Consider the following 15,397-nt stretch of genomic DNA (forward strand, 5'->3'; position numbering starts at 1 on the left):
TTTTCTTCGAATAAACATTATATGTAAAATACCCCATATTTACTTGCATATGTGACTTTAAAGTTCAAAATAAAGAAAATTAGATTTATTAATACATTTCTAATTTTATTTCATTTAATCACAAATAAATTATCATCAAATGCACGTATTAAGGCAAACAACCACATTTTCTTGACGCTATCACCTTTGTCTACTCGGACTCGCCCTCCGAAGCTTTGTTACAATTCTCCTTTTTTTCACTCTTACTTCACAAAGCATTGTCCTCTGATCTGTCGAGTCAATTTAAAATGCAGTTATTTCCCGAATGATTGCTATCAGCTTTTGAAGATTGCTTTTCCATGCACCTGATACCCATGTACCAAAAGATTATAATGCATGTGACAAGAAAAAGTTTATTTTTAATGATTCAGAATGTACAAATATTCATTAAAAATACCAATTTAACAAATATGAAATAACTACATTTATAATCATTGCTAAGTGATTAAGTGACCAGCTATTTTTGGATTATCTCTTTAAAAGCGACATTCACTTTGACCTTGATAGTACTCTGCTATAATGGCAGCACGAACTATACACAGTTCACAAAAATTATTGCAAAAAGGCAAAGGATCCTTTGCTCACACATATAGGACGACCTAGGTTTTTGAAGCAATGAAAAATGAATAAAAACCTCGTCTTATATGCGAGTAAATACGGTATTTGAGTATTTTTTTTGGCATGGAACACGTTATCATATTTTACATTAATTTCTACGAGAAAAATTGTTTTGCTTAATGAGTAAGGTCCAGAACAAATTATGCTCGTCAAGCAAGGTTCTACTGTACTACTAATTTAAACAAAGTATATACAATTAATAAATGAAAAAATAAATCAAAAGATAAAACATTATAAAAGAGATATCTGCACTAACAATTCAATGTGTCTTTCTTCAACAAAAACTGGTCAATCAAAGCATATTATTGTTAATGCTTAAAACTTAAATTATTATTTGATGAAAATTATCAATCATCTTAACTATGCAAAGCATTAGAAATTTTCTATTGACAGTAGTTCAGTAGAGTTCTGCAAACTTGACTTAATGTGGACCGAGAAGCTGGAGAGTGATCGAAAATGACGAGTTATATGGACTCCCGTGTTAATAGTAAAATGAGAAAAACCTATGATGCTAGTCTAAATAGTGGAATTTTTGTGTGTATTATATGTACAAATTCATATATGTATTAACTATGTTCCATTAGCAAAAAGTTAAATCTCAAACTTCTTTTAAATTTTTATCTTCCAAAATTAATAAGATTTATATGCTATAATATAATGAGAATACAAAGACTAGTGCTACATATAAATTTAATGAAAAAATTATATTGCAAAGAATAAGAGTTGTAAAAACATAATATATAAATTAAAAGTATACAGTTATATAATAAAAAATATAAAAATTTTAAATTATATTAAAAACTGAATGTACAATTATTCAAAATGTTTTTGAAAGGACTTGCCAGACATTAACATCATGTTCTAGGGTCATAAAAATGAAAACTTCCACATACTAGGTTGTTCAATAAGTTTTGTCCTTCGATAAGAGATGGCGCTATTAGGTTTGTCGCTTTATTTCTCTAAAAAAATAGTACGACTTTTTTATGAACACGTGTGAAATTTCATGTAGATCTGTCAACTCATTGGTATATTTACAGCTGTTCAAAGTTGACATGTCAATGTATTTTTTTACAATAGAAAAAATTGAATATCGTGCAGTGATAAAATTCTTATTTTTGGAAGGTGTAGCACCAAACGAATTCATGAACAATTGTTAAAAGTGTATAAGGACTCTTCACCTTCGATTAGAACAGTAGAAAGATGGGCCGCTGAATTTAAATGTTGTCGTACAAGTCTTGAAGACGATCCACGTGAAGGACGTCCAAAAAGTGCATCAACACCAGAAATCGTAGCAAAAATACAGCATATGGTTTTGGAAAATCGTCGATTAACCAAGAGAAATTTAGAAGCCCTAGGGATCTCATTAGGCAGTGTGAGCAATATTTTGGCTGAAGTTTTGGGTTACAGAAAGTTGTGTGCACAATGGGTGCTGCATTCACTAACAATGAAACAAAAACACATTCAAATGTGACTTTCTCGGCAACATTTGGAGCGTTTTAGAAAGGATGAAAAGGATTTTGTGCATTGTTTCATCACTATGGATGAGACTTGGGTCTACCACCATGATCCTGAATCAAAACAAGAGGCTAAGGAGTGGTGTGAACCCGGTACATTGGCTCCGAAGCGAGTTAGGGTCCAGAAATCAGCCAAGAAGGTGTTAGCATCAGTTTTTTGGAATGCAAAAGGAATTTTGTTCGTGGATTACCTCCGAACTGGTAAAACAAACTCAGATTATTATTGTAACCTTTTGGACCAGCTGGATGTAAAAATTCATGAGAACAGATCTGGTTTACAGAAGAAAAAAAAATCATTTTTCATCAAGACAACACACCATCTCACACAGCTCAAAAAACCATTGCAAAAATCAGTGAATTAAAGCACGAATTGTTGCAACATCCACCCTATTTGCCAAATTTAGCTCCCTCTGACTTCTGGCTGTTCTCACATTTCAAAAAATTAATGCGTGAGAAATGATTTTCATTGAACGAAAAGCTTATAGCAGCCGTGGAAGCATATTTCAACAGTCTTCTGGATTCTCACTTCAGGGATGGAATCCATAAATTAGAAGATCACTGGAACAAGTGTATTGAAGTTCAGGGAGATTATATTGAATAATAAAATGCATTTCAAACCATAAAATTACGTTTTTCTTATCGAACAACAAAACTTATTGAACAACCTGTTAAACAGATGTCTGAAAATATTTCCTTTCCAGGTCACGGCAGTTTCAATAGTTCTCTGTACAGTTATTGCACTTGATAAGTGTTCCCATTAGCTCAGTCATACATAAAATGAATGTGTCATTTCTGAGTTAGAATAACAGTTCATCACATTAAAGAACTCTTAAAATGTCCTGTGAAAACAAAACTATAACTTTGCTATTAATTTATATTTGATAAAAAGTTTTACTTAAAATTAGTTCTGAAATTATAACAATTTCATAAGTAATTTTTTTACATATGAAACTTTTTAATTTTTAGGATCCATAGCTGAAGTTTGGCAAGACCTTTAAAAACATCCTATATATATTTGTTGAGAAAATTAATTTGCTAAATTATGTATTTTCATATGTAAACAGGTAAAATATATTGTAAAAATTATAAGTGCATTAAATTTCTATAAAATTATCATATAAAAACTAATAAATTAAGAAAACAGAGAAATTCAAATAAATTTAAAGATTAATTTTAAGATAATATTATTTACATAGGTTCAAAGTTTCAAACTCAGTTGAAATTACATAAAAGAAAATAGCATTTATATCAGAACTCTTATATTTCTCTCGTCAACCCAAGAATTAGTGAGCAGCATCAAGTTTTCCTTCCAATATAGCCATTACTCTATTCTTAGTCCTCTTTTATTTCCATCAATTCCTAAAATAACACCATCATCCATTCTGAATGCTTAATAGATGTCCTATGTGCTCTTCCTTCATTTATTTATACTGTTATTCACATGCTTCTGGTTTCTCCTGCTCTTTCTAAAATCTGTTCATTGAACAATTTTTCAGTTCATGCTACTTCAGCATTCTCCTCTAATACCACATTTCAAAGACCTGTAGTATTGTCCTCTTCTTTTTTCTCAATGTCCATGTCAATGTATTTTTTTACAATAGAAAAAATTGAATATCGTGCAGTGATAAAATTCTTATTTTTGGAAGGTGTAGCACCAAACGAATTCATGAACAATTGTTAAAAGTGTATAAGGACTCTTCACCTTCGATTAGAACAGTAGAAAGATGGGCCGCTGAATTTAAATGTCCATGTTTTTGAGCCATATAAGGTCACTTCCCAAATATAACTTTTGATGAATTTTTTCTTCAATCCACAGAGATGTTCTGCAATGTTAACACTCCTTTTATTCTATAGAACCCTTCTTTTCCTGTGCAATTCTCAATGTCATATCTTTTCCACACTTCCCAACAGATGTTACGAGGCTTCTTAGGTAATAGAAGATCTCCGCAATGTTTAATTCTTTCCTCTCCAATGTTATTTTAACACATCTTTCAATTCCTTTTGAACAATCATTACTTTTGGTTTCCTATGATTTATTTTCAGGTTTCAATTGGCCTTTACTGCATCATTAAGGTCTCTCAATGCCTCCTTTAGCTCTTGTACACAGATTGCAAGCAAAGCAATGCCATCTGTTCATCTATTTTATTTTTCTTTATCTTTATTTTTATCCATTTATGTTTATGGTTATTTTCCTTATAATCCTTCACTGTTTCTATGTAAATGTTGAATAAAATAGTGATAGTTCACAACCCTATCAGACTCATTTCGAAATTCTTACTTTTCTGTATCTTTCACTATTAATGCTACTCAGTCTTTGTATAGTTGGTATATTATTCTTTTATCTCTATAGTCAATTCTCAACTCCTTTAGTTGGACAATAACATTGAACATTCTATACAATAATTTATTCAATTACATTATATATGATAAATTTGTAAAATGATGAAATTTTTAGTTAAAATCCTTGCATATCGTGCTAAACAGTTCATAATTAATACTATTTTTTAAATTCTAATACTTTAAAAAAAAAAATTAGTCATGTTCTTTCTTCTTAAAAGTAAGTGATATATTATGTGTTTTATATATTAATATTATATATATTCATTCAGATAAACATCAATTTGTTATGAATCCAATTCATTAATCACAATCATATACCATTTAAAGACTCTTCTACACTAAACTATTTCATACTATAATAATTTCCAAATTAGGAGATACAAAATATATTTTATTAAAATGTTCATACATTATTATAGATATTTTTAAACCCTTTGGAGATCTTATTCAAGTTACCAAGAGTTTTTACTTTTCACTATTACTTGTCTTCCAATACCATTAAAGGAAATAATTTGTATAACTGCTCTCCAACTTATAAAAAATTTATTTAGCTTACAAAACTTTCGGCCTATAAATTTCCACTGGCATCTGTTGTTTGTCCATTCTTAATCTTGAAAATAAAGTTGAGACCAGATATGGAAAGCTTAAGGTAGCAAGCCCTGATTAACTATATTTAAACTGGAAGTCGCATTATTTCAAATTGAAATATTTTCTCCAGAACGGAGTTAGATAGATGACCAATAGGACTATTATTAACAGGAAAAGTATGATGTACAGGAGCAAGACACTACTAAAACCAAGAACATTGTGATGAAAAATTGCAGCCCAGCATTGGAACAATGTCACAATAAATAATTGCTTGTATCTGTTATTATTTCTTTAAGTATTATGACTAGAGATTGAATTTTATAGCAGTTGCTATGTTTTCTGCTCACAAATAAATCTTTACTAGACATGATTTGCTTATCCTTCTGACAAAATTCTATTGATCTACTTTTTGCTAAGAGATGATAATAGTGAAAAAGAGATAGCTAATGAAAGAGATCATGAAAGAGTGACCTTATTGCACGATACTATACAGTAGGGTCATTTTTCATTAACTATCTGCAATAAATTACATAATTAAAGCATCACGGCATCTAATTACTATTAAGTTGATATTATATTTCATATATTTAATTATAAATGTTTAAAGATAAAATTTCCTTCAAGTTTGTCTATTAAATTGCAAAATATACCAATAATAATCTAATTGAATAATTCAATAATTTTTTAAAATTAACAAATTTTAACACGTAATAATAGGTGTTTTTTTTTCAATCTTCTAATCATTTTTATTGTCTGGGGTTTTAAAATCAACCAAATTTTAAATCTCAAGCTCTATTTTAAAACTTAGGATCTGGAATGAAATGAAATAAAAATTTTGTAACCATAAACTATCTCTTGTATAAACTTCAATAAAGTTAAATGACATTAATTACTCTGTTTCATTTCATCATTTTAGCAAACTATCTTTACAATATATCTTTTTGAAAAAATAACAATATATACTTATTGCTGTAACTTTCTGTTGAATATTATATTTGAATAGGCACTAATCACTATGTAAGAAGCAGTGGTTAGTTTAGTGCCTATAAGTTATTATCAATTGTTTATAATGAACTACTTACATCATCATATCTCTTTCTATATATATCTTTGATACCATGTTGTGATTTATGTTGTTTTATGCTGACACAATGAAGTGACTTTCTTTCAAACACTTAGCAGGTTATTCATCTTTATTCAGTTAGAACGCAAAGGCACAAATTGCGTTTCGGGCATTCGCCCCTCCTCGGCTAACTTGTATCTTCTCTCTGTATGTTCTTCCTTGATTTTGAGCTGTGTCCAATTTGTATAATTTCTACGACAACCGCCGTTTCAACACTAGTAATTTCTATACAACATCTATTTTGACATCTATATATATATTAATATTACACTAATATGGTTACTATTGCATAGGAAATAATTTTGTGATGTAATGATGTAAGCAACCAATATTTAAAGACATTATTTCCTACAAAGAGAACAACTTTTTGCAGCTAACTATATTTGCAAATGAAAATCATTTTGTAGATTTGAATTAAAGTAATAATAAAATGCCATTTTGAATTATTTTTATTTCTTTTATTCATTATGAAAATTGAATCACACAACTGCAAATATCATTAAAATATTCTTTATCTTACTATTAATTATCTCTGAAAAGTTTATTACATTTAATTTATTTCTCATTCTAATTCAGCTAATTGATGCTTTAAGAGTTTTTCTTATATTATCCAATATACAAAAACTGATATAAATCATCAGAATTTATAATGACGACACACACAGCAACTAAACAAACCTAACAAATATTTTATTTTTTTCAAATAATTCTTTTATTCCAAAATAATAAATACAAAAACAATCAAAATTTTGCTAAAAAACTTGGCAACAATTATAAATTTAGTGTTTATAAAGTTAAAAACATAAAAAAAAAAAGATTTATCTTTATTTCTTGTAAAACAAATCGTAGTTTTAATTATTTTGCTACATTAATACTTAATAAATTGCATTTAATAAAATCAATCATAATAAAATCTTTACATTAGCATAAAGAATTAAAAATTGTTACCTCTTTATTTGATCTGCGTTTATCTGTTGATATAAATCCATTCTCAATACTGGATACATTGCAGTAATCAGTAGAATAATTGACGGATAAAATATCAGGATTATATGAAGTTTTTTCTATACTTTGATTGCTGTCTTGTTCGATAATTTCGTCGATATCGTCAAAATGAGTTGTAGGTGTCTGAAGCTAAAAATAAGGAAAAATAAGGTTTAAAATAAAAAGCAAATTTCAATGTAAATCAATAATATTTTATTATTGTATTATTGACTACAAAAAATAAAATACCACATGTTTCAATGGTCCAACTTTTAATTCCATTTCGGCTAACGCGTCTTTGAATGGTGTTGGTGTTCGAGGAACAACTTCAGAAACATACTTCCTGTACTTAGGCGTTAGAATCATGCTATTAAAAATATATGTAGAGAATTTAATGTTGTTAAATATTAATAAAATCTATTAAAAAAATAGTTTCTATTAAAACTTCTTGGATTATTCTCAATATTTTAGAACTAATAATGTGTTTGAAAACAAAAGTTATCATATTTATTCTGGGCTGATCAATTTTTTACCTGCAATACTGAAGCAAGCTCCAATCTGTTTAATTAGTCTTGAACTTAATTCTATACTGAGATTGTCTATCCATTTTTTATGCTAACATTAAGCTTATCATTACTGCTCTATATTCTTGACTTTTTTCTTGGATTCTAAAATTTGGTTATGTCTAATCATGGCTTTCATCTTTTATAATAGCTATTCCCAAGCATTTGAACGATTCTTATAGTTATATCACATAATCAGCAGAAATGATAAATATCTATGAGCAATGTATATACAAATTTATTAATTTCTCTGTAGCAATAACCTTCTTACAACTGAATCTTGGTCTATGACAAAATTCTAGTATTTCTAATCTACCTGAACTGCAGAATTGCATAAATTACTTTAAGACAAAAACTTCTTTAACAGTTTATTATGATTTGTCCAAAGCTTTTGATTCAGTATCTATGAAACTTATTATTAATAACTTATCTCATTTTGATATTTCAATATTATTTTTTGGTTAAATAATTATTTTTTAGTTCAGAGAACTCAAATTAAAATTAATGACTGCATTTTCATTGATTTTCCTTACTAAAAGTGTCCTTAATGCTTTTCAGTTCTATAATTCATTCTCCATTTGTTGTAGCTTTCGCTAATGACATCAAATTAATAAACAGCAACTATTCTGCATTGCAATTTGACAATTTTTTCTTTCAACAAATTTTTAGCAAAAAATTTGATAACAAAATTGTTGAAAAGTATTTTTATTTTCTTGACTTGAGGCATCACCTCTTTTTGGGTAATAAAATAAATTTGAAAAGCACAGAAGTGATTCAAAAGTTATCATAGTGATGACTGATACATGACACACTTCTTGTGAAATAAAGAATTTCTTAAAAACATTTCCGCACTCATCAATCTAGATCACAAACTTGTCTTCAGTCAATTTTTTTCTCTTGGGTCATCTCAAAAGACACATTATAACAAAAGGCCACACAAAATTTTAGAACTTAAAGCTAACACTGAAGATAAAATTATTTATATTATGCAATGCTGAGAAAAACACCTACAAACATGAATAGTTCTAGCTTGCACTGTTATTGGAGAACATTTTAAGTGATTAATATGATCATACATATATATATTGTAAAATATTAACTGAAGTACAGATATCCCTCGTATAACACAGTAATTACATTCTGTAAAAGTGCTGCGTTATGCAAATCCATGCTATATGAATCAAAGGACTAATAGAAAACATGGGGTTAGACTCTAAAAGTTAAAAAATATACTATTCTTTTTCGTTACTAAGAGAAATATGTTTATTAAAGCAATCAATAATTAACTAAAAATCACAATTAAAAGTATTGAATTACACATTATAAATTAATTTTAGTTAAATGCAGATGTTTTCTTTTTAAAGTATCGTCATCGTCTCCGATTTTTTGTTAATGCTGCTATTTCTGACCAAGATCTTCATTCTTCTTATTTTTATCATAAAAACTTTTATGGATAATAAAATAAAACTATATTATTAATTGAAAATATTTTTTAGGAGGACCTCATTTGTTCAGTCGAGTATAGAGCAATTTTTCTCCAGAATTTATGTTCAAATAACAAATTTTTTGAGTTGGGAACAGTTATCAAGATACCACTGTATCTTGTTCATCACTTTTACAAATGATTACTTACTTATGGTTTAAAAAAATTCAGCAACACTTACTTAAAAATATTTAAATGAACTTTACTAAATAACCATAAAACCAAAACATGATGACAGTCTTAAATGCTAATGTCTGAAAGCAATGTCACAAATACCTGGTTGATAGAAAAACTAGAAGGGAGAAAAAAATTGGAAAAAAAGTTTCTTATCTTCTCCTAGCCTTCCTTCTCAGTTTTCATTAAAGTAAACCTGACAAAAGGCACAAAACAAATTGAAAATTTCAATATTCTAAATTCCATGGGCAAATTTGAGACAACATGCATGCTTACTTACTTGAAGAATAAAAACATCGAATAATGGAGTTTTCACTTAAAAGTTGTGAAATTTTGTACAGAAATTTCCCAAATTCTCAAACCATGTTAGAGCAAAACCATTAACTGAGTTACTGTATGGGGTTATCCTCAATTTTCTGTGTTAGTGCAAAAACATGTTGTATGAGGGATACATATATCATAAATACTGCTTTTGGCTTTGCTTTCACTAATACAATCATAAGTAGACAATATTTCATAAGGTTAACAACTTTTGAATCACCTTGTATATAAATAATAATAATAATAATAATAATAATAATACACTGTAAATTCACAGATCTTGAGTAACTCCAAAGGAAAACAACAACAACACTTACTAAGCATAAACAACATTACTTAAAATCATCCATAGAAAGACTAACTCTTCCCTGTAAAGAAAATGGCTGTGGTCTGACTAATGGTTAATATCTACTACAAATTCTGACACCAAGGAAGTTTTTCCACAAAAAACAAGAAACATCAAAATTACATAAAGCTATAACTATGGCAGACAATAACCACACACCTTTAAATTTGCACTCTGAGCTCTTGGACATAGCTCAAAACACAAACAACATAGACAGCACTAAGCAGTTATGGGCCCAAAAGACACTTCATGGCAGGCATGCCTATGACAGAGCTCAGAACTATGTTGACAAAATTGCATAAAACTACTGGCTGACTAGGGACTGCCTGTTTGGAGAGACAGAGAGATTTATGATTGCCATTCAAGATCAGGTCATAAATACTAAAATTTACAAAAAACATGGCTACATTACCCACAAATGACTATTGCAGAAAATACCATATTCTTCTAGAAACAACACAACACAACTCTGCTTGCAAGCTCTTAGCACAAACAGACTATTTACATTGATATAATCAAGTAGCAAATATAATACACCAAGAGCTTGCACACAACATAGCTTATTAAACACCCAAGTATGATACTACAAATATACTCCACAGGCAGTGTTAGAAAATGACACACAATATATACTATGACAGTGCCATAATGACAGATAAAACAATTCATCACAATAGACCTGACATCACTCTCATTGACAAATACAGTAAGATCACTTATATAATATAGGTCTTTGTTTCAAACACTCATAAGATGAAAAAGGCTCACGCTTAAAAAATCAACAAGTACACTCCATTCACCCAAAAAATAAGGCAACTGTGGAGGATGGATAGGGTATTTATTGTACCCGTTGTTGTCGTTTCCATGATTATACTTTTCCAATTAATCATACCATCCTTAATTATTTTTTAAATATAAAAACAATATTTCGATCCAATAAAAAAATTGTTTTTACTTTGTCGTAAAGTGTAATCGACATCATAAAATGAATCAAGTTTTATAATTAGTAATGAAATGCATTACTTTATACTATATACTGAAGTTATTTGAAATATACAGTATTATACTAACTGTGATATTCACTTATTATAATTCTTTATAACAACATACACAAACTTATATATTTAATAATCAGATTAAATTAAAATTCAAAAAAACTTTGTATTGTAATTATAAATATTACCTTCCTAATGAATCTGAAGTTACAGGATTAAAATCATGTAAAGGACCAGATTTAGTTGAAGGTGAAATGGGAGTAGATGTAGAACATGCCATTAAAGGACTGTTTAAAAACTAGGAATTAAAAATTTAAAAATTTGAAATTATTATTTCATAGTATCAATTATTGTTATAAATAATTAAAACACCATTACCTGAGAAGGTGAAAAAGGCATATCTTTAAAGGGTGTCTCCTTTCCAGAAGGTGAAATAAATGGTAGAGGAGGAGGACGAGGTAGATCACTTGACAATGAAGGAGTTGAAATTAAATTTGTGAAGACTGAGGTTGTATTAGTGATAGGTAAACTACTATTAGAAACTATCATTTGACCAGATTCTGTAACAAAATGAGATGTTGAAACAAGAAATGACTGAAAATGAGGAAGTTCAGTATCTTTAGAAACAGATGTATTATTTGGCATTGCTTGATAATTAAACGGAATCATATGTATTTCATCTGTTTTACTTTCTGTTGATTTATTTTCAATTATTTGATTAAAATTCAACGATGCTCTAGAACTGTTGGGAAATTGAAGATGTTCGGCTTCGTTAAAATTAGAACTTGTTTCTAAACTTTCTAGAGTCTGAGAGAAAAATCAAGAGTTTAATCAAATAAAAATATAATATTTAAAATAATCAAATTTTGTACCAGAAAAATTAAATACCCTTTTCTTTTTACTGCGTCGAAGAATCGAAGGAGTTCTTTGTTTAGGTAACAAACATGAAGAATGAGGTGATATCGAATCTTCAATTTTATATAAATTTTGAGGATGACGAATTACATCATATTCTAATTCAAATATATTTATTAGGTGTTTAAATATTATCATTCATTCTTATCAAGTTTCACAAATGTATTAATTAAAGATAGCACTCACCAACTGCTTGCTTTTTCTGAATGCTTGTGAATTTTGTTTCAGGAGTAACAGGATTAGAAGGAAAATCACTTAAGCTACTAACAAAAGCAAGGGTTTCCAAATTAGACCTAGCAATATCATCTTCAGATTTTACATCTCTAAAAAAGTTTAGTAAATTATAGATTTATGAAGAATATTTTTGGAAATTAATATCAGAAGTATATTTCACTTACTTGAATGGTGAAAGCATAAAATTCAGATCAACAGAATCAGTCTCAACATTTAAGGTACCATGATGATTTTCTACAAATGAATTTTGTTGCCAATAATCTACAGATGTTGAAATTGAAGGTGATGTCAAATGATAAAGGTCTGAAAATATTAAACATAAAATATGATGCTTTCAAAATTTACTTTTAAAAATTTATTTTAAATTAATCTTAAGTTTTATACCATTGTTTTTATATCTACAGTCTGACTTCATTGATTGTGTTTCTTGTTTTAAATGCTCATCATGTTTTAAGAAATCCTAGAAAAATATATAAATTTGTTATTAAAACTATTTAAAATAATACATATTTTAATTTAATAATAATTTCAAGGCTTCATAATTTAAAAATTCTTTCTGTTTTATCTTTTATGCTGTAGCAATTAATGGAAAAAAGCTTATAATAAACTGAACAGTTTAAAATAAACAAACACAGGGTCTTTCAAAAAGAATTTTACCGTTCTAAATTATTACTTGAAATGTATGCAATGTATACCAATCAATAATAACTGCTCAAGTTTCATCTCACATCTGCATTCAAATGTGTTTTTGTCTACTGCTTCCAGGATGCACCATGAACAAAAAATGGTGACTCTGCAACAGAGAAGGTGTTTTGTGTTCTGCAGTTCACAAAGTTCAAATCTGAGTGATTTTTGACTTTTTGTGACTGCTGTGAGAGGAGTGACTGTACATGTGCTGTAGTGAGCATACAGAATTTGAGTATTGGTTGGATGTGTGCCATGTGTCAGAAGATTCACACACTGAGGAATTCTAATGGGCAAATGTAAACTTAAACAGTTTTCCAGTGTTTTGATGTACATTACAACATTCTCAGATGATAATTAACATAATTACAGTAATTTAAAATGGTAAGAATTGTTTTTGAAAGACCCTGTATTTATTTATTTCATACATAAGTGTCATTTATTATATGTTACATTCTAATATCTAATATAACATTTAATTTCTGAAGTACAAAACTTTTAATAACTGTTAAATTGTTTCATAAACAATAGACAAATTATACAGTTTATTAGCACTTTATTTATGGACAAAAAAATATAAAATATTGTAACTAGCAATTGGTTGAATGGCCTAGGCCTGCATAGCAAACAAACACACATCCTCATTTATATATATATATATATATTAGCAAATGTGTTGTGCAATCATACCATTAAAATATAGATGATATAGTCTGTATATGTTAATGATACATGAAAGGAAATTGAAGGTTTATGTATCAATGTGTATTGTTTTGGTTACAGTTAAGTAATTATAAGAATTTTAGAAAACAGTATATAAAATTGTCCATAAATTATGCAACATTATTTTTATACTTTTCAATTACCATTCCAACCTACAATGCCACGCATACCCAACCCCATAATGTATATACTTTATCAATCCCCTTAATCATACTGAGGAATATATAGCATAAAGTACCAAATTTTACATTTTATTGATTATATACAAAGTAGTGACATAAACAGCATGATTTGCTATGCAACTCTTTGGAAACAAAATATGAACCATTCCATTATGCAAGGGTTCAGATCCTAGCATTATAAAATGTTTTTGTAAACATTCCTATGTTTTTGTAATATGGCATAACAATTATCTGCACACCCATCCATGTCTGTTATGTAATTTACAGACAGCCCTATGTTTATAAAATAAAGAATAATTTAAAAATAATTGCCTTGATTGGCTATGTACAAGATTTCGAGATATGAAAAATTATGGAATGTAAAAGTTTTACTTAAAAAAATTAAGAAAGTAAATTTTATAAGACACAATAGAATCATATTGTAATGAAACTGGATACGCCACCATTATTATTTCCTGGAAAAAAAATCATTTTCTGCTAAAACAACTATGAACACAAAACTAATTAGAAAAATATTTCATAAATATATAACTACTCTGAAAATAAAAATATATGCAGATTATGAAAAACATTACGCTCAAAATATAACTAAAGTACTTACAACATATTTTGTTGTAAGCACTTTAAATCTTTGAAGTGAGAGAGAAATAATGGTAGAACTTCCAGTTTGCTGGAGTATGATGTTAGACTTGTATGTTTGGCAGAATATAGATCATGTATGATAGATGAAACTGATTCTGATTGGCCATATATGACATCTTTTAATGTGTATTCCTCTACACACACACACACAATATATATATATATATATATATACTGAAATCAAAGTACAGGGCAAATTTATCGGATGATCATTTGCAATCATGCTTATAATTGGTGTTTCAGATTTTAATCCAACTTTAAAGAAATTCTTCAGCAAAAAACACAGTTCTATCATTCCCATTAAAAGCTGCATGAAATAATTTTCTAATTATGTATAATTCTATATATATATATACACACAACAACCATTATTGTATAATAATAATAATAACTCACTTTTAAAGTATATTCAATAAATGTCTACCTGTACAATAGAGATACAATAAAGAAATTTTGTTTTTTCTGATTCAGATCTCATCTTTGTATCAATATCCAAAGCACCAGTATAAGATCCTAATAATAAGTTGGGTCCAAGTAGACACTTAATGATAAGTTAGAATTAAGGACTGTAAGGCAACTATATTCACTTTTAAAGTGTATAGATGCTATTTTATATAGAAAATTCAAACACTACATTTAACAGCAATGATACAACACTGATAGGTAAAAAAGTTTTTAAAGCACTTGATGTAATGAATGCTATAAAGTTCAACCCATTGAAATTTCACCATCAGTAATGATACACTTCAAGGTTTTCCATTGAAGATTGTTTTTCTGAACAGCATTTTTAACTCCTTTAAAAATATCTTCTCCAGTGGTCGTGCTGTGAATGCTATGAACATCAAGAATCTCTTCATACACTTCATAAAATGTCAATTTTTGACAGACAATTGACTTAATATATTTTCTGCAATATCATCTACTCTTCA

General features: G+C 28.3%; 1 protein-coding gene across 4 annotated transcripts in view; it reads right to left on the bottom strand.

The window, feature by feature from the left end:
• Positions 1-15,397, bottom strand: part of LOC136968390 (transcriptional activator Myb-like) — an 81,768-nt gene that overhangs the window by 39,028 nt on the left and 27,343 nt on the right. For all 4 annotated transcript variants that reach the window (XM_067262405.1, XM_067262406.1, XM_067262407.1 and 1 more), the window contains exons 7-14: positions 12,622-12,697; positions 12,402-12,540; positions 12,190-12,326; positions 11,977-12,101; positions 11,467-11,895; positions 11,277-11,386; positions 7,456-7,573; positions 7,171-7,356 (exon numbers count right to left, since the gene is read on the bottom strand). In XM_067262405.1, coding sequence (XP_067118506.1) covers positions 7,171-7,356; positions 7,456-7,573; positions 11,277-11,386; positions 11,467-11,895; positions 11,977-12,101; positions 12,190-12,326; positions 12,402-12,540; positions 12,622-12,697 — 1,320 coding nt within the window. The remainder of the gene's footprint in view (positions 1-7,170; positions 7,357-7,455; positions 7,574-11,276; positions 11,387-11,466; positions 11,896-11,976; positions 12,102-12,189; positions 12,327-12,401; positions 12,541-12,621; positions 12,698-15,397) is intronic.

The sequence above is a fragment of the Centruroides vittatus genome, unplaced genomic scaffold, assembly GCF_030686945.1.
Source record: "Centruroides vittatus isolate TY-2023 unplaced genomic scaffold, ASM3068694v2 contig_1457, whole genome shotgun sequence".
Taxonomy (NCBI): Eukaryota; Metazoa; Arthropoda; class Arachnida; order Scorpiones; family Buthidae; genus Centruroides; species Centruroides vittatus.